This window comes from Emys orbicularis, chromosome 14 (genome assembly GCF_028017835.1).
Source record: "Emys orbicularis isolate rEmyOrb1 chromosome 14, rEmyOrb1.hap1, whole genome shotgun sequence".
NCBI classification, from domain to species: domain Eukaryota; kingdom Metazoa; phylum Chordata; order Testudines; family Emydidae; genus Emys; species Emys orbicularis.
This window is the reverse complement of record NC_088696.1, coordinates 38,169,974-38,195,362: the sequence shown is the minus strand read 5'-3', so window position 1 is coordinate 38,195,362 and position 25,389 is coordinate 38,169,974. Positions and strand designations below refer to the sequence as shown.

Below are 25,389 nucleotides of genomic sequence, written 5' to 3'. Positions count from 1 at the left end.
CTTTGCTCTAATGGCAAGACCCTCCTTGGTGTGAAGGAAGACTGTTGTACCAGATAAGGGAACCCAGTGGAATTGTGAAAAGCTGGACGTGATGTGATCATGTTTCAGCATCAGTTTTTCATATGCATGCTGCAGTCTGGACACCTGGGACTTTGGTGAGGATGAGTGTGTGGTGCCCTTCTGTTCTTGCCAGTGAGTCTACATATTGCAAGTCTGAGGCTTGCAGCAGCGAACTGTCAAAATTGTGGCCGCATTTGGGTGACTAGTGCAGTGACGGCTGTGTATTTATGCTTTGCTGTGGTCAGTATCCAGTGTTGCTAACCAACCTCAAACATTCAAATATCATGAGTCAGCCCCTCCCAAAGTAATGAGTGTCTTAAAAATTGAGGGGTTTTTTGTTTTTGTTTTTTCTTTTTAAATGAAGTTCTTTTATTTCCCTTCTGATAGTTGAGTCTTCTGAGTGCAGTTCTGTCACATCTTCATGCTTTTCTTCACAACCCTCAGTGCCAGAAGTATATATATATATTTTTTGAATGAAAGCTGGGATCTTCATGTAATCACTTGTCTCCAAAGCCGAGGCTCTACGTAAAACATCCGATGTCATCAGAATCGGCAACACAGGTATCTGCTCAGGTTGTGGAAGCGGGAAGAAACTGGAGAAGGACAAAGGGGAAGATGAAGTTTATTTTTATACCCTGCATGCTTCTCACAAGCTAATCCCCTACCAAATCTTTTAATTACCAAGTACTTGGTTGCACGCAGCCACGTGGGTGCTGTGTCGGCATTCCGTTCATTTTTAGCTTCACAGAAGACAAACATATTTTTGTCCAATGGACGTGGGAGCTTGTGTCCTGCCTTTGCCCATCCCTTCCCCCCCACACCTTCTTTCCCAATGAGTGACAGGAAGTGCCAGGACTTTGTCAGCACCTTTGATAGCCAAACCCTTTCACATTCACTTGAACCTTACCATTTTTTTTTTTTTAGATTTGTCTGAGGCAATGCAGGGAAAGTGAATTGGGCAGGGTGGATACCTGATCTCCAGCAAACAGATGTGAGTATCTCTGCCCACAGCAGGCAACACAGTTTGTGTGGTGCTGACGGAAGAATTTCAGTATTGGCAGGACCATTTCTTGGTGGAAAATGACACATAGGTACTGTACAGCCTAACAATTTTCTGGCCTCAAGCAAGAACTTGGTGAGCAAGTCTTTGTTTCTGCTGCCAAGGGGATTGGTTTGAGTAGGAACTGGGATTGAGGCTAGCAATGCTGAGGCAACACTGAGCCCCCAGACGCATCGGACCAGTCACTTGGTGCTGCCTCTACTTAAGGCCAATTCTGATGAGAGCCAGGTAGGGTTCTGGGGCCCAGTTCATCATTGCCCTGTGGCTCCTTTACGTAACTAAGCTGTCTTAAAGCAACTGCAGGCAGGGCCGGCTCTAGGCACCAGCATTCCAAGCAAGTGCGGCACTCTGGCCTTTTTTTTTGTTTTGCTTTGGCGGCGGCACTCCGGTCCCCCCCCCCCCTTTTTTTTTTTTTTTTGCTTGGGGCGGCAAAAAACCTGGAGCCAGCTCTGATTGCAGGGCAAGCGCAGGGCTCATGGGGCGTATCCCCAGCCAGGAGCGCAGCCAGCTTTTTTGCCACCCTAGGCGGCGGAAGGTCCCGCCCCTGAAATGCCGCCCCCAACAGAGGCGGTGGAAGATCGCGCCCCCAAAATACCGCTGACGACTGGGGCAGCCGAAGATCTGGCTGCCGCGGTCGCCGCCCGCCAAATGTTAGCACCCTAGGCGACCGCCTAAGTCGCCTAATGGGTTGCGCCGGCCCTGTCCCCAGCATAGGAGCCCCCACTCCAGGCACAGAGCGGGGTGCGTTCCAGGGCAGTGGAGGAGAGATGGAGGACATAAGCGGCATGTTGGGGGTGAGAATGAACTGCCCATCCAGCAATTCTGTGCCTTTGTAAAGCCCCACTAGGGCCATTGCGGGAGAGACAACCCTCCACCACAGGGCCGGCTTTAGGCCGATTCCCTGGAATCGGGCCCCGCGCCTAAGAGGGCCCCACGCCTAAGAGGGCCTCACGCCTTAGGCGCCTTTTAAATTTTTTTTACTCCACCCGGCGGCGGTCCGCTCCGGGTCTTCGGCGGCACTTTGGTGGCGGGGGGTCCGCTCTGGGTCTTCGGCGGCAGGGGGTCCGCTCTGGGTCTTCGGTGGCATTTCGGCGGCGGGGGGTCCTTCAGTGCCGCAGAAGACCCGGAGCGGACCCCCCACCGCCGAAGACCTGGACCGCCGCTGGGTATTCGAATCGGGCCCTGCAGGTCCTAAAGCCAGCCCTGCTCCGCCAGGAGCTGCGCTGTCCCTAGAAGCCATTGAATAGGGAAGGTCCTTTCCCTCTGTCCCTGCACTGGAGAGAAATCTGTCCCCTGGTGTTCAGCGGAAGGACTGTGTGTCTTCTCCTCTCTCCTCCTTGGTGTCTTTTCCCCCTTAGTCTACAGCATCTCTCAATTGCTGAAATAAAAACACTCCTCTAAGGCCAGGTGTATACTACAAACTTTTGTTGGTATAGCTGTGTTGGGCAGCTGACATAATAATGGTGCTGGCAAAAGCGCCTAGTGTAGACGCAGTTATACCAGCAAAACTTGGAGGGGCTGGAATAAGGTATACTGGCAAAAGTGCAGTTTTGAAGGTGTAAGTTGCATGCACACTAGGAGCATTTCCAGTATAATATACTGGTATAGCCTTCTGAGTATAGACCTCACGTAAATAGTTCAGTTTTCTTACTGAGCCACCAGTGATCATTACCTGAGTTCTAATTGGGATGTAGGACATAGGACTGGAAGGGACCGATCTAGTCTCCTGCTAGTGCTATAAGAAAGACATTGTTTTTAAAGTCTAAGTCATGTTTTTTATGCATCTCTCACAACTAAATGTAGAACTAGTAATTTGTCATTCCTGTAATTTGTGGAAACGGGAAGGACGAGCATGTGGCTAAAGCATAGGCTTGGGAGTCAGGCTATTTGGGTTCTATTCTCGGCCCTCCTGTAAACTTTGTGTGACTTTGAGTGATTCACTTCCCCTTTCTATGCCTTAGTTTCCCTCTCTATAGCTACAAAGTGGGCATTCCTCTTGCTTTGTTCAAGTTTGCAAAGTGCTTTGAGAATCTCAGATTGAAGGTGCTAGAGGTGCGCAAAGTTGTGTTGCTTATCGGGTCATTTGTCAAGTTGTTAACAATAACAAACATGTTATTAAATATCAGAGGTGTAGCCATATTAGTCTGAATCTGTAAAAAGCAACAGAGGGTCCTGTGGCACCTTTAAGACTAACTGTTAGTCTTAAAGGTGCCACAGGACCCTCTGATGTTATTAAATAAATCCCTTCCTGTTTTACTAAGGCCACGTCTACACTTACAAGCTTACAGCAGCACCGCTGTACTCATACAGGGGTGTTCCTGTAAGATGGCTTGTGTAGCTGCGTTATGTTGACGGGTGAGAGCTCTCCTGTTGATACAACAAAACCAGTGCAAGGAGCAGTGAGAGCGTCTCCTGCCGACATAGTGCCGTGCACACAAGTGCTTATGCTGGCAAAATCTATGTCGCTCAGAGCTGTGTTTTGTTCACACCCCTGAGCGCCAAAAGTTTTGCCGACATAATGCTACTGTAATCCTAACTATTTAAGATCATGAAAAGTGTGTGTGGGGGGAGGAAATATCTAATTTGTACTGTTTACTTTTAGCATTTCACTCATCTTAGACCAGTGGGTCTCAAACTTTTTTACTGGCGATCCCTTTCACATCGCAAGCCCCTGAGTGCGACCCTCCCCCCAATAAATTAAACACACTTTTAAATATATTTAACACCATTATAAATGCTGGAGGCAAGTGGGGTTTGGGGTGGAGGTTGACAGCTTGCGACCCCCCATGTAATGACCTCGCAACCCCCAGTTTGAGAACCCCTGTCTTAGACAATTAAAACGGAGTAGATAGGGCTGTAAAGCATAACTGTTTTTTGGACTTTTGGGGAGGAAGGGGTGTGAAAGGGACTGAGGCTTGTATGGAGGCACTGAGTTTTGTGGGAGCTCTGTCGTGGGTCTAGTTTTGGGGGGAGCTGATGGTGGGTTTAGCTTTTAGTTCCAACTGATTTAATTTTGGAATTTATGTCAAAGGCACTTGGAGTGGTAGGTAAATGCCTATTATTTTATAAAGCACAACTATAAATTGAAGAATAATCTAGCTTTCTAGCTGCTACACACTAGTACAAGGTTCTTGTGTTTGGGTTTCCAACAACACAGGGAAATGTTTGAATTAAAAAACACAGATACACTTTTTTTTTTTTTTTTTTTAATAATAAGCTTGAAGATCTTTCCATGCAGGCGCTCAGATAGCCTGATATGTATTGATTAGGGCTGTCGATTAATCACAGTTAACTCATGCAATTAACTCAAAAAAATTAATTGCAATTAAAAAAATTAATTGCGATTAATCGCAGTTTTAATCGCACTGTTAAACAATAGAATACCAATTGAAATTTATAAAATAATTTGGATGTTTTTCTACATTTTCATATATATTGTATTCTGTGTTGTAACTGAAATCAAAGTGTATATTTTTGATTATAAATATTTGCACTGTAAAATAAGTATTTTTCAATTCACCTCATACAAGTACTGTAGTGCAATCTCTGTCGTGAAAATGCGACTTACAAATGTAGATTTTTTTGTTACATAACTGCACTTAAAAACAAAACAATGTAAAACTTCAGAGCCTACAAGTCCACTCAGTCCTACTTCTTGTTCAGCCAATCACTCAAGTTTGTTTACATTTATGGGAGATAATGCTGCCCCCTTCTTATTTACAATGTCACCAGAAAGTGAGAATAGGCATTTGCTTGGCACTTTTGTAACCGGCATTGCAAGGTATTTATGTGCCAGATATGCTAAACAGAAGTCTTAAAAGAGCAACACTCTGATGCGGAAACTACAGAACCCAAACCACCAAAAAAGAAAAACAACCTTCTGCTGGTGACATCTGATTCAGATGATGAAAATGAACATGCGTCGGTCCGCTCTGCTCTCGGTTGTTATCGAGCAGAACCCGTCATCAGCATGGACCCATGTCCTCTGGAATGGTGGTTGACGCATGAAGGGGCATATGAATCTTTAGTGCATCTGGCACGTAAATATCTTGCGATTCCAGCTACAACAGTGCCATGTGAATGCCTGTTGTCACTTTCAGGTGACATTGTAAACAAGAAGCGGGCAGCATTATCTCCTGTAAATGTAAACAAACTTGTTTATCTGAGAGATTGGCTGAACAAGAAGTAGGACTGAGTGGACTTGCAGCCTCAAAAACTTTACATTATTTATTTTTGAATGCAGTTTTTTTGTACATAATTCTACATTTGTAAGTTCAACTTTCATGATAAAGCGATTGCACTATAGGACTTGTATTAGGTGAACTGAAAAATGTTTTCTTTTGTTTTTTTACAGTGCAAATACTTGCAATCAAAAATAAATATAAAGTGAGCACTGTACAGTTCGTATTGTGTGTTGAAATTGAAATCAATATATTTGAAAATGTAGAAAACATCAAAAAATATTTAAATGGTATTCTATTAATGTTTAACAGTGCGATTAATCATGATTAATTTTTTTTTAATGGCGCGATTAATTGCGAACAATTTTTTTTAATCTCTTGACAGCCCTAGTATTTATATTATGATTTATTATTTAAAAATAAACCCTGCATTTGGGACTTACTTGATGGCCACAATGAGTTTGCCTGTAACCCTTTTCATCCAGAAAGATCCCCGCATGCTTTACAAACCGTGCAGGTTAATCATTTCAACCACCCCAGAAATGCATCCACCTCTGAGGTGGAGCAGGGCAGCTTGTTACAGCACTGGGCAGGAAGCGGGTTTTTTCCCACGGAAGAAGGGGCTTGTTGTGACACCCCACGGGAGGACGCTGGCCTCTTCCCACGCCAAGCTAGCGAGAAGCTGGCCGGTGCTTTGCAAGCTCGGTCTGTGTGCCCCTAGCTGGGGGGCACTGCTGTCTCCTGGGGGGAAATGCAGCCACTGGGCTGGAGACAAAGGACAACAGCCCCTGGTCTCGCTCCTGGCAGCTGCTGCCATCCCCAGCCCGTTGGGGAAACTCCTCGGGTGGGTTTTGCTGCCTTCCTCCGCCTCGGCTGCACGTGAAGCCCCCTGCGCCGCCCGGGCGAGCCTCCCGCTGGGTCCGGCAGGGCTGCGGCGTGGGACCCGCCTTGCGCGGGGCCAGGGGCTCGCCCGGAGCTCCCCTCCCGCGGGGCCCCGGCCGGGCTCGCTGGCTCGCCCCCCCCGGCGCTGCCCGCTGCGGAGAAGGAGCTCCAGGAGTGCGGCCAGCCGGTTACCATAGCAACCGGCAGCAAGTCGGAGTCAGTCATTTCCTGTGGAAAAGCGTGTGTGGGGGGGTGTGTGTGTGTGGGGGGGGGGTGTGGGAGGGGAATGGGGAAGGTCCGCGACTTGCCTTCGGAATCCAGCCTCGCTCCGTGAGGGAATGACAGCGCAGCCCCCTGCCAGGGCCCTCCTGCCCCCGGGGGCGGCCAGCCCGGGCAGTGCCGGGCGCCCACCCCGGGCCCGGGCCGCTCCGACCGGGTGAGTCTGGCCTCGGCCCTTCGTGTTCCTGCGTCCGCGGGCCGGGAGCGGGGTGTGTGTGTGTGGAAGCCTCTGCTTTGATCCTGGGTGTGTGTGGGTGCCTGTGTGTCTTCTCTCGTTTTGTGTGTGTGTGTGTGTGTGTGACTCTGCTTTGATCCTGGGTGTGTGTGTGTGTTGGTGCCTGTGTGTGTGTGTGTGTCTGGATGCCTCTGCTTTGATCCTGTGTGTGTGTGTGTGTATGCCTCTGCTTTGATCCTGGGTGTGTGTGTGTTGGTGCCTGTGTGTCTTCTGTGTGTGTGTGTGTGTGTGTGTGTGTGTGTGTGTGTGTGTGTGTGTGTGTGTATGCCTCTGCTTTGATCCTGGGTGTGTGTGTGTATGTATGCCTCTGCTTTGATCCTGTGTGTGTGGGGGTGCCTGTGTGTCTTCTCTCGTTTTGTGTGTGTGTGTGTGTGTGGATGCCTCTGCTTTGATCCTGGGTGTGTGTGTTGGTGCCTGTGTGTCTTCTGTCATTTTGTCTCTCTCTGGGGGGGGGGGGGGTGTCTCTGGATGCCACTGCTTTGATCCTGTGTGTGTGTGTGTTGGTGCCTCTGTGTGTGTGTGTGTGTGTCTGGATGCCTCTGCTTTGATCCTGGGTGTGTGTGTGTTGGTGCCTGTGTGTCTTCTCTTGTTTTGTCTCTGCATGTGTGTGTCTCTCTCTCCTGTTCCTACTGAAAGGAGCCCGAAGAGGAGCTCTGTGTAGCTGGCAAGCTGGTCCCCTCCATCCGCAGAAGTTGGTCCCATACAAGACATTCCTTCACCTGCCTTGTCTCTCTCAAAGGACTCATTGTCATTGGCGGCGGGGGTGGAGTGGGAGCAAATGCAGCAGTATGTGGAGTGCGCCTGGCACAGCTTTGTACTTTTTAACCAGGACTTTGCTTCAGTCACCCCCTCCCGCTCCCCCAAATCGCCTCGATTTCCATCGGTCAGTCTGTATTTCCAGTGACTTGTTTGGCTGTCGATGGCACCTGGCAGGGTGTGCGCCGGCTGTTGGAATTCTGGTTTCTCCCCCGGAGTGTGAGCCTGCTATTGCGTTACCATTACGCTTCACCTGCCAAGGCCCAAATGTGTGACAAGAACCATGCATGCGTGTGAGATACATCAGAAATAGCAGAGCAGGACGCTTGGAAATACATGGGATTCATTCCATTAATATGCACAGCATAACGTTAGCGGTAATCTTCGTTTCAAGATTCAGCATTTCCAGTGGTCGTAATCAATGTACCGTAATAAACAGTGGGATAATGCCAGGGTTCTGATCCTGCAACTGCCACCGTCTCAATGGACTCCTGTGCCCATTTAGTGGCAGTTAAGAACTGGGGCCCCAGTTAGTGTGGGTTGGGTCACTCTAATAAGTGATGTAATGGTTAATGAGGCAGAGTGGAGAGGTGAAAAAGGGTGTTTTAAGGTTCCATTAATGTTCTTGCAACATTTTGAAATCTTTGGATGAAAGGAGCTTGACAAGAGCAAAATAGAAAAGATTGTTTTAATTATACCTCTACCCTGATATAACGCTGTCCTCAGAAGCCAAAAAATCTTACCTTATCTTATAGGTGAAACCGCGTTATATTGAACTTGCTTTGATCCGCCGGAGCACGCAGCCCCGCCCCCCCGGAGCACTGCTTTATCGCGTTATATCTGAATTCGTGTTATATCGGGTCGCGTTATATCAGGGTAGAGGTGTATTGTTTAATCAGCACCTAATGCGCGTTAGGTGCTTCACAGAGCATAGAAAAGACAGTCCCTGCTCTGAATTGCTTCCAGTCTAAGCATAAACTGATGACAGGGATTTTAAATAAAAATGCAGTTTAAAAAAAAATGTTTATTTCTCCTCCAGTTTCTGATCATGTGCTATTCTCTGTTTCTCCGTGGCACTGGCTTTCCCTGCATAACTACACTTCTTTTAATGCAGTCTACCCTGGTTCAGAGATTTCTGACCAGAAGCTCTGTGTGTGTATGTGAGATGGTAAGGCTGATGTATCCAATTCTCCTAAGTTTGACCAAACTGACCTAGACAATCCTAGATCACAGAGCACTCTCCTAATGACGTCTCTCTTCATGCCACTGCCTGGCTGCCAAGCCACAGGTCTTTTTGGTTGTTTTCGGTTTTGGTTCATCTCTAGGGCAGATTCCTTTTCTCCCCTTCATTATGGCTTCGAGTTTAGAGTCAGTCCCTGAGGCAGGGAATATTGCGCTTTCTGACTACTTTACTGATTCAACTGCATGTGCTCGAACCCGTGCTAGGCTCATACTTCCTCTCCAGATGACCCAATGGGATCATTAAGACACAGGCTCATTGAGCCACAACAATATGAATGAGAGCAGTTTTGTAAAGTTATGAATGATATTTTAGATGTCTAATTGAAACAAACACTGCCAAATCCTTCCTCGTGAGGCAGAGGATTTGAAGACTTCCTTACAGTTTAATCCCAACTGAGGGAATCTCTTTCCAGATGAGTGAGACGCAGTGGAGTTGGAAGGCGTGGGCATCCAGATGGCACATGCTACGTTGTAAAGCAGCTTGGATAGGAGTCTCTCTCTTCCCCAGTCTGCTTCCAGCTGCTCTGGGCTATGGTTCTCATCCTGTGGAGGCCTGATTGTGGTATGAACTAGATCTCATTCTGATCTAAGTTATGAAGGTTTAAATCAAATAATTCCACTGAAGTCCACTGGTGGAAAAACTGGTGCAAGACGAGAATCCGGCTCAACAACTGAACAAAGACCCCGAATATCTTTGCTATTCTTTGTACTGTGGTAGCACTTTTGAAGGCCCCAATCAAGATGCATGATGCATAGGAGAACAGGTAAGAGACTGATGCTTATTTCCTGGCTATTGTACAAGGTGGTCTACGGACTCCTAGGACGACATGATTCCTGCCCTGAAAAATGTACAATGTAAAAGTTATAAAATCAAATGTAGTAGTGGAAGAAGCTGGAAATGATACAGGAATTATTAACCAAAACAACATGGGTAAAGAACACTCCAAACAACTATGGAAGCTATGGAATTTTGGCACTTAAAATGGAAACATCACAACATGAAGAAGGAAGCAACACAGCTACAATAACATTGTAAACAGGAATGATTAAGTTAATTACAGATACAGTGTGTGTAACGCCTGCTTTGTATAGGTCAGCATTTCTCATGTGGACAAATTCCCAGTATTCAAATCTGAATCGTTCCAGATGTGTGTGGGAGTAGGACTCAAGATGGGGACATTGCTACTTGCATGGCTTGCTAGAGTGTCTCATCTTGGACTACTAACTTCCTGCAGCTGGAATCCAATCCTTTACTGGAATATCTTTGCTTGTGTTTATTCCCAGGCCCTGAGGTGTGGATCTGCTTTGGGACCCTATGCCATGATTACATCTCGCAAGACCTGGGATCTGGGACCTACTCCCTCATTGAAAGACCTGTGGAAAAAGGACCTCCCTCTTGACAGTGAGTATTAAGTGTTGGCTCATCCCATTCCATGCCCAGCCCACTCATGGTCACGCCCTTTCTCACACTACAGCCAGGAGAGGCTAGAAAACCAGCGAGCCCGCATTTTTGACATTTCTTTTTAGATGCCAGAGATGAGACTAAAATGGTTTCGGGGAAGCAATTCCGAAACAGACAGAAGCTGTTAGGTAACTCCAGGGTTCATCAGACAGGTGTTTCAGTGCTGCTGCTGTGGTGGAAGGTGAAAGGCTCCTCTCCCCCTTCCTAGTCAGAAGCCTTGGGACAAAAGTTAAATTTTAACATGTAAAAGAAAAAAAAATTATCTGTGATCTGCATGGAAGAAAAACACGTGGATTCTGTTCGTCCTTCATCTCAGCTCCTTGGGAGAGTTTGTTATCTCTCTAAAGCACGGAAACCAAATAGGTGAGTTTAGTTTAATGTTTTTTCTTCTTCAGGGGCTGACGCCTTTTCAGAAAGTAGCTAAAAGAACCAAAACCTACTTGTTGAAACATGCTGCTACTGCTATGCGGTTATACGCCACACACACTGTTGTTTGTGGGCTTCGAGGTCACTCTGAGTCTGGGGCTAAATGTTAAAGCCAGGTTTTAGCAAAAGGACTAGATATTTTGGGTGGGAAATCAAAAACAAATGGATTGTCTGCACTCTTTTATTGTTCACTCTCTGACACATTTAAGTTCTTAAACTTTGGCAGCAATTTGTCTATGTATTGTTTCCTCTTCTCTGATTTCTAACTACTGACCATAGACATGGCCTGGTCTGCAGCAGCAGGGGTCTGAAGTTATGTTTTCATTCCCTCCCATACCCTTTCCCCACTGAGCTAGTAGCATTCCATTGTTACTGGGTGGAGAGACTGGTGGGGAGTGAGACACTAAAAGCCAGTGTACTGTATGATTAGCATCAGACTGTGTCCTACCTGGTGGGGGAATAATAATGTATATTAATTGCATGTATGTAATACCTTTTATTAAGGAACTACACATGATTTTGAAAGGTTGTTATTCCTATTTTAAAGATGGGGAAACGGGGGCATAGGGAGGCAAAGTGACATGCACAGCAAGATTATATATCTATCTTGTACGTATACAGCGCTCTTCACTATAATATCTGAGTACTTCCCAACTATTTAAGAACAGAAATAGCAATAACAACCTCTCTCTGTCCCTTTCCAGCCTGTAGGAGAAATAGCTTGATGTATTTATAGTAGTTTTTTGGTGTGTTTGTGTGTGAGAGAGATGAACTGATCATGAGAAAGCTGAATTGAAGAGTTCATTTTCATTTAGTTCTGGACATGGAGAGACCTGGAGTCATTCTTATTTCTTTCAGGGCTGGGTTCCCTCGTTTAGGCCCAGCTCCTGTGAAAGTTCTCTTTTCCACCCTTGCAAGCCTCCCTCTGTCGTCTGTATATTCATTGTACTAATGGGACGTAGACGTCATAGGAAGTTATGGTCACTGAAGGAGAGATAGTTTGGGCCACTCTTATACAGGGCTTTGAATATCAGGAAAGAGACGCTGAGTAGCCACTGCAGAGAGCTGAGTGAGTTTCTATGGTCATGATGACGTGCACTGCTAAGCCGAGGGGTTGCTGTGTTTTGCACCCGCTGGAGCATCGTTCCTATATGTAATGAGTTGCAATGACCAAGCCTGAAGGTCACCAGAGTGTGGGTCACAGTAGTCAGGGCTGTGTCTGGGAGGAAGGAACACAATCTCCGGCTCATCACAGAAGCAGATGAGTGTTTTTTGCCACCATGGCTATTTGAGTATCCAATAACATTGAGGAATCCACAACCATATCCACCCATAGCCTTGTGGTAACAGACACTCTTGAGAGTGGGTGATGTGAGAGAGGAGGCAAGTTCTTTAAAGTGCTTGCCACTTCCTGCCAGTATCACTTCAGTGGTCCTGCCAGGGTTCAGCTTTAGCCAGCTGCTCTCCATCCAGCGGTTGATTTTTGGCTGAGCATTGAGAGAGCTGGGAGATGATCCATTTTCTCAAGTGAGCTTTTTCTGCATTTGGACCCAGAAAAGAACAGAGTGGCTACGCTGCCTCTAGATTTGTCCTTGGTTCTGGTTCTGTAGTGAAGAACACATTCTGGGGGGAGGAGGTGTTAGCTCACTAGTCCTGCGATGTCAGTTAGACAGGTTTTGTGATGCAGACCTGGTTGGACAGCTAGATAGGGGATAATATCATGGATACTGAAGTCACAAAATAAGTGAGTAGCAAAGGTGGGAGGAGAATCCAGGAATCCTGATTCCCAATCCCCTTGTGTGGGAGTTTTGACAGTACAGAAAAAGTTCAGGCGTCTGACAGCCTTGTAGATTGAGAGGTGAAGTTTGCATAATTCTTCAGAGTCTGTTTGGATTGTTTACAGGGTTCTTCAGAAAGATACATGAATAGATTCCTACAGTTTGGATTCCTGTAACTTATGTTAATTTGCCAACAAATCATATTTGCCCTAAAGGGCTCTTTTTGCTCATTGACATTGCCAAAGTTGTAATAATACTTTGTTCTGGTATGGTGCTTTACATTTTCCAAATGACGTACAAAGAGGAAGTTGTAGTCATATGTGAAATGAGTTTGACAGGTCTCAGATCACTCAGGTAGGAAGACGGTAGCTTTGCTTACGCCCCTTCTCTCCTCCCCTCTTTAGTATATGGCCCTGTGGCTGAGATTTCATACTAAGCTCATGCTTTCTTCATTGACCTGAAGTATTTTGGGCAGCAGGAATCGAAAGCTTGACGGTAGTTGTTAATGACCTTGGCTGTGAGCCAGAGGAGGGAGGGGGCTTGGATACCAGCTTTAGTTACTAGCATGATGATGGATGGCCTGGAACAGAACTTGGGGGGGAGGGGAGGAGGAGATAGGCTTGCTCAATGAGAACAGGAGGCATACCCAAGACTGAATCAATCTAACGGGATCCCTCCTCACTCTCTGCTAGACAAGCTGTTTGTAGTCATTTTCTACTGGGCTGATTTATTTAACATTCTTGTTTGTTTTGTTTAAGGGAGTGGACAAGATTCACTCCTCAGTGACAGTGAAGAGGCCTCCTCTGTCCAGACGCCTGTGCTGCCTGCATTGGTCCAACATAAAACTCTCCGTGTGAACTGGTGCGGCGCTGCAAGTCCACAAGGCCTCTACCTGACTGTGCAGGTAAGGAACTCCTGATCCCCTTCGGGGAGAGGAATGAAAGCCAGAGCACCTACTGAAGAACACATTCTTCATCTTCTGGCACTCGGTGGTTTTCTTTTCAGCTGTGTCTTCATGGGAAAGGGAGTGGGTTATCAGCTAAGTGGTATATTGGCATCTAGAAGTCAGTGTAAAGGAGCCAAAAAATAGCTGGACTTCTCCACTGGGGAATACCTGAAGTGTACGAAGGATTTCCTGGTGACATTAGGCTGGTGTAATGACACTACACCAGGCCCCATCACAACTTCTGGTGCCTGGACATATCAGGGACATGTCTCAGGAAGAGAAGGGATGTGTTGGGGAAGGCAGGAATGCTCTGCATCTGTTGGTTGGTCCCTTGGGGACTGTTGCAGGCAGGGTGTAAGTCAAAGCAGCCCCTGGGCTGCTCTAACTTGTGTCAAGGGCTGAATCAATCCCCAGCAGTTCCAAAATCGGGAAGGAATAAAGGTTGCTTACAGTCACCTTTGCACTCCCTAGATATAGGGCTGCATTGAACTCATCTTAGCCACAGCCCAGGATCAGGGCCATTATCAGTAGAGGATCCCAAACCAAAAATCAGTAGTAGGGATCTCAACATTTCCCAGCAGGATGCATTTGGGGGGAATATGATAAGTGTCCTCATTGTGAAACTCACAGCTGATTGAACTTAGTAGCACCACCACTCTCACCGCAGGAAATCCTCTAAGGAACTCAGACTATAGACCAACTACTAGCTAATTTAAAAAAAAAATCACTCTTAGATTTAGGTGCCAGATTTTTAAAACTAGCTTGTCTCTTTTCAAAATACAATTTATTCTGCTGCGTAAAGGCACTTTGTTGTAATACTTTATTCCCTGAGTGGAGATGGAAAGGGTGTTGGAAAAATATATCTCAGTTGTCTGGAAAGTGTTTGGAAACCAAATCCAGTGAGGAAGTGGTAAAGATTTAGTGGAACTGTTAAGAATAACATTTTTGGTGTCACTTTTGAGCTATATAATAAGCATCCAAGGGAGGAAGAAGACAAAACAAACAAGCAAACAAAAAAACCACCCCATGCTTTGCATACACCTTATCTCATATCTAGGGTTGTGCAATAGTGTTTACTAACTACTGATTAGATGGGTCATGGGTGGGGGAGAAGATGGTAGGAATTTCATATGGAGGGGTTAGAACAAAGGATTGAGAGTCAGGACTCCTGGGTTCTATTTCCATTTCTGTCACTCATTCATTGTTGGACTTTGGGCAAGTCACTTAATCCATGTCTGTATACAATGGAGACAATACCTATGTGTTTCACAGGAGTGTAGAGGCCGCTCTGCTCCACTCTCCGTCCAGGCCCAGCGCCCCGTATAGCTTCAGGAATTACCTTCTGTAAAGTGCTTCTAGAATGTGGGATGACAGGCACTATCGAAGTGCAACATATTGTTTTCTGGCTGCAGTCTGAGAACTGCTCTCCCTCATCTTGAAGTTCAATTCAGAAACATTCCAGTTGTAATAACCACTCACCATTTTGTGTTGTGTATTGTACTCACTCTCGCCTTTCAGGTTTCTGCTCTTCAGGACAGGGACTTATTCGTGTGGCACTGCTCACCCCCCTATCGTACAGTGCTTTTGTGATCTTAAGCCTGGTCTACACTACAAAGTTTTACCAGTAAAACTTGCCTTATTTCAGAACATTATAGATACAGTGTAACTAATAAAAGTAGCTTCTGAATGGGGTGGGGGGAAATTCTCAAGTCTCAGTCAGTGAACAGATTACACTAAAACCGTGTCCACACTGACAGTTTTCAGAAAACCTTCCATCATTGCTCCAGCACCAGTACAATCCCACTGGTGAGAATGCTAGTGGAGTCTGGTTTCTGGTGCTATTACCACTATGTCATCTACACTTGCTTTCAGATGACACGAGGGTGAACATGCTAGTGCCCGGTCTACACTAGTGCAACGATCACTGCTAGTGTCCTGGCATTAGATCTACAGCGGAGAAATCCCTATAATTGTCACTATAGAGACAGCTTCAAAGTCCTGTCTGCAGGCCTTTAAGGTAGTCCTGGCACAGCACCAGAAGCAGTGTCATCTTTCCTGGGGTAGCAGAAAGGAGAGGGCTTGCTCCTGGAATGGAGAAGAATAAGCTACTGAATAATTGTTACATAAATTATGATAATCCCCTTATTCCTCTCCATCCTTCCAGATCTGTCATACTCGGGTAAAACTGTTAGAAGTGAGGCTTGCTCCAAATCCATGCCGCTGAACAGAGGCTCATTGTAGTTAAATGGTCCATGGAAATGAACTTACAGTATGATACAGCAGTAGAAAAAGCCAGCGTGAATTCAGAAACAACATGTCATGGAACGCAGAATTGACAGTCTGTAGAATGACTACACCAACTAGAATCCTGTGTACAGGACTGGGTCCCTCTTAACCAGGGAGGTGCTGACAAATCGGAAAGAATACAGAGAACAATAAACATGATTTATGAGGCTAGATTAAAGGATACATTCATATATATTAAAGGATAGACTAAACTAAACGTGCATCGTGGCTGAACCACAACAAAGGTAGGGAGGGACACGACTATCTACCAAAAGGATGTCAAATATTAAAGAGAGTGAGGACTTGTTTAAGGTGGTTCAAGGATGGGGGTGTAACTAGGAGGAATGGCATGAAATTAAGGAAAGGAAAATCGAGGTTGAATGTAAATGAAAACTTCCTGACACTGAAATCTGTAAAGCTCTGGTGACGTCTCCTGGGGAACGTGGTGGAAGCCTCATTGCTTGGGTGATCTGAAACTAGACTGGACAAACAGGGCCGGCTCTGGCTTTTTGGCCGCCCCAAGCAAAAAACAAAAACAAAAAAAACACAGGGCGGCCAGAATGGCAAAGCAAAAAGAAAAAAAAAAAAAACCTGCGGCGTGGCCGGAGCCAGGGTCCAGGGGGACTCCCTGCGCTGCAGATGTGCCCCGGCTAGCGGGGGGAGGGGGAGGGAGTGGGGGGGGGGGAGAGAGAGAGAAGGGGGGCGGCCCCGCCGCCTGCCTGGAGGGCTCTGCGCTGCTCCGGTCGGCTGGGAGGGAAGGACGCGGGCTGCCCTGCCGGGCTTGCTGCAGGGCGCTCCCATCCTCCGCACTGCCGCCCCCTACAGGGCGGCCGGAGCAGAACACCACCCAAAAAAAATAATAAAGCGGCCGTGCCGCCCTAGGATTGGACAGAATGCCGCCTCCTACAAGCTGCCGCCCCAAGCACCAGCTTGCTCGGCTGGTGCCTGGAGCCGGCCCTGTGGACAAAACACCAGCAAATGTAGTGAGAAGAATAATCCCTGCACTGAACCATATTTGGGGCTACGTGGACTAAATGACTTAATGCATCTTTTCTGTCTCTGGTTTCTGATTCACTCTGTCTGGTTTCATTCCTGCTGAAACTGATTTTTTCCCCCCTCCTTTTCCCCATCAATCTTGGCTTGGCTCGCCTGATTGCAATCAGGAAATCACCTGCTATGGATCAGCCTCAGTCAGTGTAATTGAGTATCGTTTTTTTCTTACATTGCCATCTAATTTTCTGTCCTCCGCCTGTCTTCTCCTTGTTCCTTTCTCTCCAAAATAGAGTTTTCAGAACTTTGAAAAATGACCGCTATTTGAGATGCTGATTTCCAGTCTGTAGTTTGTATTTGAGACCATGTGTATACTGCATCTTGTCTTTTGCCTTGTGACTGACCTTTTGGAAACCTGAGAGCTGAAAGCTGGAGGGAAAGTGTGGGAGAACATAGGAGGTCATTGGGGAAGAGGGCACTGATGGCTTTAGTGGGATGGCACAGGCTGGAGTTTGATTAGGTTGGAACAGCAATGGGAAGGAGTTTGGTTTTAGCAGGTGGGGAGTTGACCGGATCAGAGTGGTGCGGGGAAGCGATGAAGATGTGAAGACAGCAGAAATACAGCTTGAAATACTGTGTGATACTGAGGTTACCTGTAATGATTTCAGTACCCTGGGGCACAGGGTGACCTTTCAAAATCTCACTCAGTCAAAATCTCGCTCAGTCTATGATAAGTCTAGGGAGGTTTGTGCCCTCTTGAGTTACAATGCCCTTTAAAGGGAAAATGATTGTGTTTTGAACGCAGGCCTTGCAGGAGAAGTTGTGCAAGGACAAGAGTCAGGTGAAGAACGAGGAGAATCATCACCAGCCACAGACTCAGTGTAGGACCCAGAAGCTGGGCATAGAGAAGAGGTCGGGGTCTGCTCACAACTGGGACGCTGGAGCGCAGGGCCAGGAAGCCTGCAGCATGAACGCTGAGAAAACAGGTAAAGGGGGAGGCATGAGAATTGATGGCCATTAATTCTCACGCCTATCTCTGTCTTAAGGCAACAAAATCAGAAAGAAACTGCTTCATAGTGAAATGAGATCGGGGGTAAGTGAATTTCCTTAGCTCACAGCTAATGCAATGATTCTTTTATATAAATAGAAACTGATTACTCATTAGGGAATGACTTTGGCTCAGGAGGGATCAAATGCAAACCAGTTGTTTGCACGCAGGTAACAAAAATAAACCGTGCTGGGTCACTTCAAGTCACTGACAGATTAATCTAACCTTTGATCGGAAGCAGAATCATCTTGTTTATTTCTTCTCTTTTAAGGAAACTTTATCACAGTGCAGTTATAACCACCTATTCCCTCCTAGTGCATTGCCGCCTCCTTTCCTCTTCATCCCTGCTCTCTTGCATCTCCTCAACCTGAGTTTTTATCCTGTTCTATGTCTCTTTTGCCGCCTGTCTCTGTGCTGTTGGGTCTCGTTTAAATGTTCTGGTTTTGTCTTCAGTCCCCCTCCCACTAGAGGAGATAAATGACATTTCAGAAGATTATACTTCTTGCTTTGATAGCTGCTTCTTGCCCAGATACTCGTCTGAATCTTAAGCAGTTAAATTGACAGCTCAAACGTGGGACCTCATCTTTGCTGTCATGCAACTGCTGAGGACAGTGTCCCCTGCAATGTGTTCAGGAAGCTGGTCTACTCTTGATAGTCATTTGGAGCTCTTTTATCCCTCTCCCTGGTTAACGTCCAAAGTGGACAATATGGATTTGGCAGAAATGGAGTCCTTATTGCTCCTTTTGTCCTGCTTCCCATCCTTCTATAGGCAACATCGCTAGCACGAGAGTCCAGTGAATGTAAGTGTCTCTTCAGGGTTGCAGTCTCTTGGTGGGGAAAAGGACGTGAAGCAAGAGCTTTTCACTAAAGGTGCATGGAAGCAAATTCACCTTTATGAGAGAAATGGCAGGTCTGATTCTTATCCACTAACGCCAGTTTAACTCCATTGACTTCTGGGGGTTATTCCTATTGTACAGATTCAGGCCTCGTGTCTTTGGTGAGGAAGAAGCTATGCAGAAACTGTGCTGGAAGTTGGATTTTGATTGCTATTATTTATTTTCTCCATCAGAAACTAATTATCTGGGCTTGTCCAGACACATCAGAGTGAGCCACTCCCTGCTGTGCTCTGGTTTAGAACCTACTGGGTTATCTGTGGGCCTCAGGACAGTGTGTGCGTGAGAGTGCCAAGCATGTTACGCAGAGAGAGGAAGAGGCGTCTCAGTGACAGAAACAGGAAGGAGCGTAAGAAAGGGGGAAGGCATGCCAGCTGGAAATGTAAGGTGCCGAGAGACAAAAAGTAATGCAAGGAGTAGGCAGACACATGAACTGCAACTTTCTTCTCAGGCAGGGGAACTAGCGTGTGCAAATGACGTAACCAGAGTAAGTATACAGTGAGTTAGACCTAGAATTTATCTTCCCAAGTCTGCGGGGCCCCCTTCTCTGAACCCCCCTGCGGCTGCTGAGTTATTTCCTCCTCTGCTGCCCCTGCTCCCACTGCCGCGTCGCTAAGCCTTTCGCGGCTTTTCTAGCTGTGCCCACCCGAGGCAAAAGGCTCATCTGAACTTTGCTGATCCCTCCATCTGCTAATGCTCCTTGAGCTTTTTACCAGCTTTGCTCGTAGGTGTAGCAGGCTGCCCTGCTTTATAGGCTCCCCATTCTCTGGCAAATGGTTGGCAAGATGCAGAATAGAGAGGCTCAAGACACTACACAGTCAGCTATAAATAGAGCCCTACCAAATTCACGGTCCATTTTGGTCAATTTCACGGTCATAGAATTTGAAAAATTGTAAATGTCATGATTTCAGCCGTTTAAATCTGAAATGTCACGGTGTTGTAATTGTAGGGGTCCTGATCCAAAAAGGAGTTGTAGGGGGAGAGGGGGGTTGCGGTCCTGCTACCCTTACTTCTGTGCTGCTGCTGGCGGTGGCGCTGCCTTCAGAGCTGAGCAGCTGGAGAGCGGCAGCTGCAGGCCGGGAGCCCAGCTCTGAAGGCAGAGCCGCCGCCAGCAGCAGCGTAGATGTAAGGGTGGCCTGGTATGGCATTGCAATCCTTACTTCTGTGATGTTGCCTGCAGAGCTGGGCCCTCAGTCAGCAGCTGCACTCTCCGGCCGCCCAGCTCGAAGGCACCAGTGCAGAAGTAAGGGTGGCATGGCATGGTATTGCCACCCTTACTTCTGTGCTGCTGCTGGCGGGGCGCTGCCTTCAGAGCTGGGCACCTGACCAACAGCTGCCACTCTCCAGCAGCCCAGCTCTGAAGGCAGCGCAGAAGTAAGGGTGGCAATACTGTGATCCCCCCTAAAATAACCTTGTGACCCCCGCCCTGCAACTCCCTTTAGGGTCAGGACCCCCAATTTGAGAAACGCTGGTCTCCCCCAGGAAATCTGTATGCTATAGGGTAAAAACACACAAAAGACCAGATTTTGCAGGGGGAGACCAGATTTCACGGTCCGTGAGGCGTTTTTCATGGCTGTGGATTTGGTAGGGCCCTACCTATAAACAGCTGAAAAGCCAGAAAGTGTTGAAATAACAGGACATTTCATCTGTACACTTTGCACATCAATTGCTGGCTACCTCAGCGCCTACAGTGTTAAATGCCCCATAGAAATCCTATGGTCTGATCTGCCCCGTATATAATCAACATGTTTTGTGAATACTTGGGTACTGTAGGCTGCAGCCTTTGTGGAAGTCACTGATGTCCACTTTAAAAGTTTTTCAGAACAAGCATGAAAGTCTGTGTGGCTGTGGCTGAAAAGCTGTGTGTGTGTGTGTGTGTAACTCGCAGTATAAAGTGTCTGCCTTCCTTTGAACTCTAGCTTACATAGAATACTGCGGTGTAATTAGCTTCCCAACCAGTAAGTCTGTGTGGTAAGTTATATAACGTAGGCCGCCTGCTCCATTGGCAGACCTGCCTTTCCAAGCCTCCGGTCTCCCAAGCATGATTTCTGGAGAATGACATGTTGGAACAGATGATACACCCTGGACCAAAGGGGAACATGTTCAAAGCATAGAATAATCTCCATGCTTTGTTTGAATTAAGTTGAGTACAATTGCCATGGTTTTAAATGGAAAGGTTTAAATTCCCTAGCAGAAGGATTCAGTGTCCCAGCACAGGATTAAATTGGATAATACACACAGATACACAGTGATTTCACACATGCCTTAACATCTCCTTTAATCCTAGGATAACACTTTTGAGGTGAGAGAACACTCCCAAAGGAATAACACTTTGCATTTATATATCACTTTACAGGTTCTTTTCTTAACATCTGGTGGAAGTTATCCCCTCTGGTGGATATTATCCCTCTTTTACATATGGAGAAACTCAGTTACTAAGAGAGGTTAAAAGCCAACAAAGGTGCACACTGCTTTTGGATGCCCAACTCGAGTCGCTTTAAAGGTGTCTCAAGCACCCAAAAATTGAGGCAAAATGCCACCCAGAATCAGTGGTCACTTGTGAAAATATTGGCCCTATTCATAGACGACGAGGCCAAAAGGGACCAGGCTGATCATCCGCTCTGACTGCCTGTATCCATAGCACTTCCCCAAATTAGTTCCCGTTTGAACTAGAATATACCTTTTAGAAAAAAATCCACTCTAGATTAAACAATTTCCAGTGATGGAGAATCCACCACAACCCTTGGCATGCATCTTATTTCTAGTTTGAATTCAGCCCTTGGATCTTGTTATACCTTTGAACTGGCCATGGTCACACACCAAATCAGTGACAGAGCTAGGATTAGAACTCAAGAGCTGCTTTTCAGCCCTTCGCTCACACCATTATCCCCATAACTTCTCTATACAGGGAGGAACGCATCCAAGGCCCACAGTTGGTGTATTAAACACTTCCATATGGTCCAAACATGTGTCTTAAAAAGTAGGGTGACCAGACAGCAAGTGTGAAAAATCGGGACGGGGGTGGGGGGTAATAGGAGCCTATATAAGAAAAAGACCCAACAATCGGGACTGTCCCTATAAAATTGGGACATCTGGTCACCCTACTTAAAAAGAGACAGAGCTACCAAATGTTTACATTAAAAAAAAAATTAATCTTGCAGCAAAAACAGCTTCTTCTGATAAATACACTTTTCATAAAGCAAGCAACTTTGACTGCTTGCAATTAGCCAGACAATTATTTGCCCTTATTTGCTTGCAATTAGCCCCATTATTTGCCCTTAAAGCCACAGAACTGTGTCATTTCTAGTAGTGCTTATTTAACCCAGGTGGGAGGCAGGGCAGGGTAGTATTAGGCTCATGGTAGGCTGGAATCCTGACCCAATCTCTCTTTCTTATGGCCACAGATTCTCCCTCCTCACCACCATAGCGCCTCCTTGTAGTGTCACCCCAAATCCTGGGAACTAGCCAGTCCCTTTACTTTCACCTGGGAATTAGCAAGTGCTTTAAGGATTAGTTACATGAGCTACAATATATGTACAGCTAGGCCTCTATGAACATGTATGTCTATATGATAACTTCAGTCTATCCCCTTTCTCCAATCAAAAATATAAGCCCAAATATAATATAAACCATATAAAGCCATCCACAACCTGCTTCCAAAAAATAATGCTCCCTTCATAATTAATTTCAGTTAAAACAATAAGAGGAGCTGTGAGGTGCCTTTTGTTTCCTCACTGCTGAGGGCAGAGCAGTGAGAAAATAGCAGGGCAATTTCCTTCCACAACTCCTCACTTTTCCAGCTTGTTTGTCGACTGTGAATTGCAGCCACTGTCAGCCCTTCCCTCACCTGCCACTGGTTTAAGATCAAGCCGTCTGAATGTAGGAGTTTGTGTGATTTTTATTGTTCTTCTGAATTAAAAAATATTAATAGTAAAGCCTGACATTACCCGAGGGACTTCAGACTAGAGTAGAAATAAGGGCCTTGCAAAGGGAGGATGGACTAGTGGGTAGGTCACTGGACTAGGCCTTTATGAGAGATGCGTTTGAGTCCTGGCTCAGCCACAGACTTCCTATGTGACTTTGGGCAAGTTATTTAGTCTAGCTGTAAATTTAAAAAGGGGGATAGTATTTCTCTGCCTCCTAGGGGTGTTGAGGATAAGATCCACCGACGACTGTGAGGCGCTCAGACACTACCATTATGAGGGCCATGTAAATACTTAGACATGTAGATAGGAGCTGCAGACCAAACCTGCCCTTACTGTTTTGTAGGGCCAGATTATTACAGATAGGAGCCGAGTGGGAAAAATGAGTTAGATGTGACCATGGAGCACCGCTAGGAGATGACAGCATGTGTCATGGAGGAAGGAGATTGCTGCATTATCCTCTTCACTAGATAGCCTTTGTTACCGTGCTTTGGAGGGTGGCTGGTGCACTCCTTCACTTGCTGGCCACAGCCAAGAGTGAAATGCCTCGTAGTCCCCTTGGCTCAGCCCCGCTTCTTGGTAGAACTATTGCCCATTGCAAAGGGTGTATTGGGTTATTTTGCCCCAAAGCATTTTTTTTTTTACGTTTGAATTGAAATCACGGGCTCTGTCTGCGTTTTCTTTCTTGCTCGTGGAGCCAGCGGGTGATGAATTCCTCAGCCCGAGGCTCAGAAGCAGTGGGGTATTTATGAACATCACATGCTTGTGTGTTCACTGTGTACTTTCCACCAGCCAAACGGCCAACAGGGAGTTTCCTGGGGGGTTGTGACTGTGGAGATGTGACGTTTGTGTCATCGCTGGCTCACTCTGTTTCTCGCTTGCATCTCTGTGCTTGGAACACTGTTCCCCACATGCTTCCATTGGTTCAGTGGCCACCATTTTCCATCTATGACGACCTGAACAGCTTTGAAAGAAAATTAAAAAAATATTTTAAGGTATTGAATTGTCAGGATTTGTCTCAAATGCCCTCTGTGACATTTTCTTCAGCCCGGATCCTACATGGACTTAAGCATGCGTGTGACTTTACTATGGGGGAACTCTGTAGTCCTGCTACAGTCAGTGAGACCGCTCCACGTACGTGCTTACAAAATCACAGACTCGTTTTGGTTCTGTCAGTGTGCACAGAACTCTCAAACAAATTACTGTTCAAAAGTGGACGCACTTATTTCAGGAAAAACGTCCAATCAAATGATTCATCTTCTGTATCTGGAGCATCCCTGCAGCTCCTTCTGGGGGCTGGCAGAACTGCACCGGGCTTCACTGCTGGTTCCTTCCCTCAGAGCATTGATTGGAGCAGTGGGTGGTTACTGGAGCCATGAAATGGTCCTCTACACATGTTAAGCCCATGCAGCTCAGGAAGGAATCTGGGGTTTTCACTGCCATTATGGTCCTTTTCATCTCCTGCTCCACTTTAGTCATTTAGTGGGCCCTACTTTTAATCCACACTTACTGGCCTTTCCTGGCGTGCATCTGTCACTTCATCACGCGCTGCCAACCCCCGTACATTCACACCTACCTGCCGCTTTGTAAATGTAGTGCTAACACTCTTCTTGTTGCAGGCGGAAGATTCTTTAGTGGGAAATGCTCCAGCTTGTCAGGAGCACGTCCGTTTCCTATGATCCAGAAGATGGTGGAGTCTATGGCCCAGCTGCAGGAGGAGAAGCTGCAGCTGCAGGAGGAGCGGCTGGCACTGCAGGAGAAACTTTCTGCCCGGGAGAATGAAGAACTTGCTGTGTCTGTCCAGTTGCAGGATCAGGTACTGCACAAGATGGGGGAGGAAGAACTCTGCGAGTGAACTGCGACATTTTTCAGGGTCTAGATCCCAAAAGGTATTAGGTTCCTAGCTTCCATTGATTTCGAAGGGAGTTAAGTGCCTAAATACCTTTGAGGATCTCAGCCAAGGTGTTTAAGCCAACATTGTAACTTATGTGCAAATTGCTATGTTCCAAGTGCTCTCACACTAAATATCTGATCTAATTCCTCTTAATAGCTATTGAGTTGCTAAGAAACACATTTTTTAAAGCAGATATTTTGCAGGACTTAGATACACAATGGATTGTGCTCCCTATGTTGGCTCTGCAGCAGTAGTCAGCTCACAGGTCTAGTGCGGGAGGTACGGAGGAATGTTGTGGGGGGGAGCGGTGACGCCAGGCAGTTTGGGATTCAGCCTGGTGTGGTGGGTGCCACTTTCCCCCCAACTCACCTCTTTTTTTTGTCTGGGGTGGGAGGGCACAATCAAAAATTGCAATCCAAAGGGGGGGCTCATCTCAGAAAGTTTGAAAACTGCTGGTCTAGTGGTTAGGGCAGGACTCTAGGAATGAGGACTTTGAGTTCTATCCACAGGTCTGCCTTTGACTTTTTCTGATGTTGAACAAGTCGCTAAACAGCTGCATGCTTCGGGTTCCCTGTCTAATCTTCTACTGAATCAGTTTTGTGGCATTTCAATCATCTCATGAAGTACTTATAAATCCTTTGATGAAAAGAGCTCGTTAAGCACCAAGTATTGCTGTGTAGCACCACCTACTCTCAGAGCTACGCTGTGATTGTCCATTATACTAGTGCACAAAGGGCACAGCGCGATAGGTTTGTTGTATGAAATAAGCAAGTTAATTCTAGTGTCTTTCAAAAGGCAGGAAGTAAAAAACACATTTAAAAAATCAGTTTCCCAGCTGAGAAGGAGAAAACTGATAAGAATGTGGGTGGGTGGATGCGGGAAAGGATGGTGCATGAGGTACAAAGACATTCTTTGGTTTCTAAGAAACAACACATTTTTTAAAGTCATTACCTGGTTGTTTGTCAAAGTGTAGCAAGATTGGGCGACACTGGTAACCTCTCCCCACAAAAAAAACCTTTTTTTTTTTCTTTGTGAGAAAGTGGGACGA

At 46.4% G+C, this 25,389-nt stretch overlaps 1 protein-coding gene across 1 annotated transcript in view; it reads left to right on the top strand.

The window, feature by feature from the left end:
- The first annotated feature begins 10,000 nt into the window (after window positions 1-10,000).
- The window catches only part of KIFC3 (kinesin family member C3), a 37,421-nt gene continuing 22,032 nt past the window's right edge, over window positions 10,001-25,389 (top strand). Inside the window, exons 1-4 of the mRNA XM_065416416.1 lie at window positions 10,001-10,097; window positions 13,120-13,265; window positions 17,389-17,569; window positions 24,067-24,263. Coding sequence (XP_065272488.1) covers window positions 10,016-10,097; window positions 13,120-13,265; window positions 17,389-17,569; window positions 24,067-24,263 — 606 coding nt within the window. The 5' untranslated portion in view covers window positions 10,001-10,015. The remainder of the gene's footprint in view (window positions 10,098-13,119; window positions 13,266-17,388; window positions 17,570-24,066; window positions 24,264-25,389) is intronic.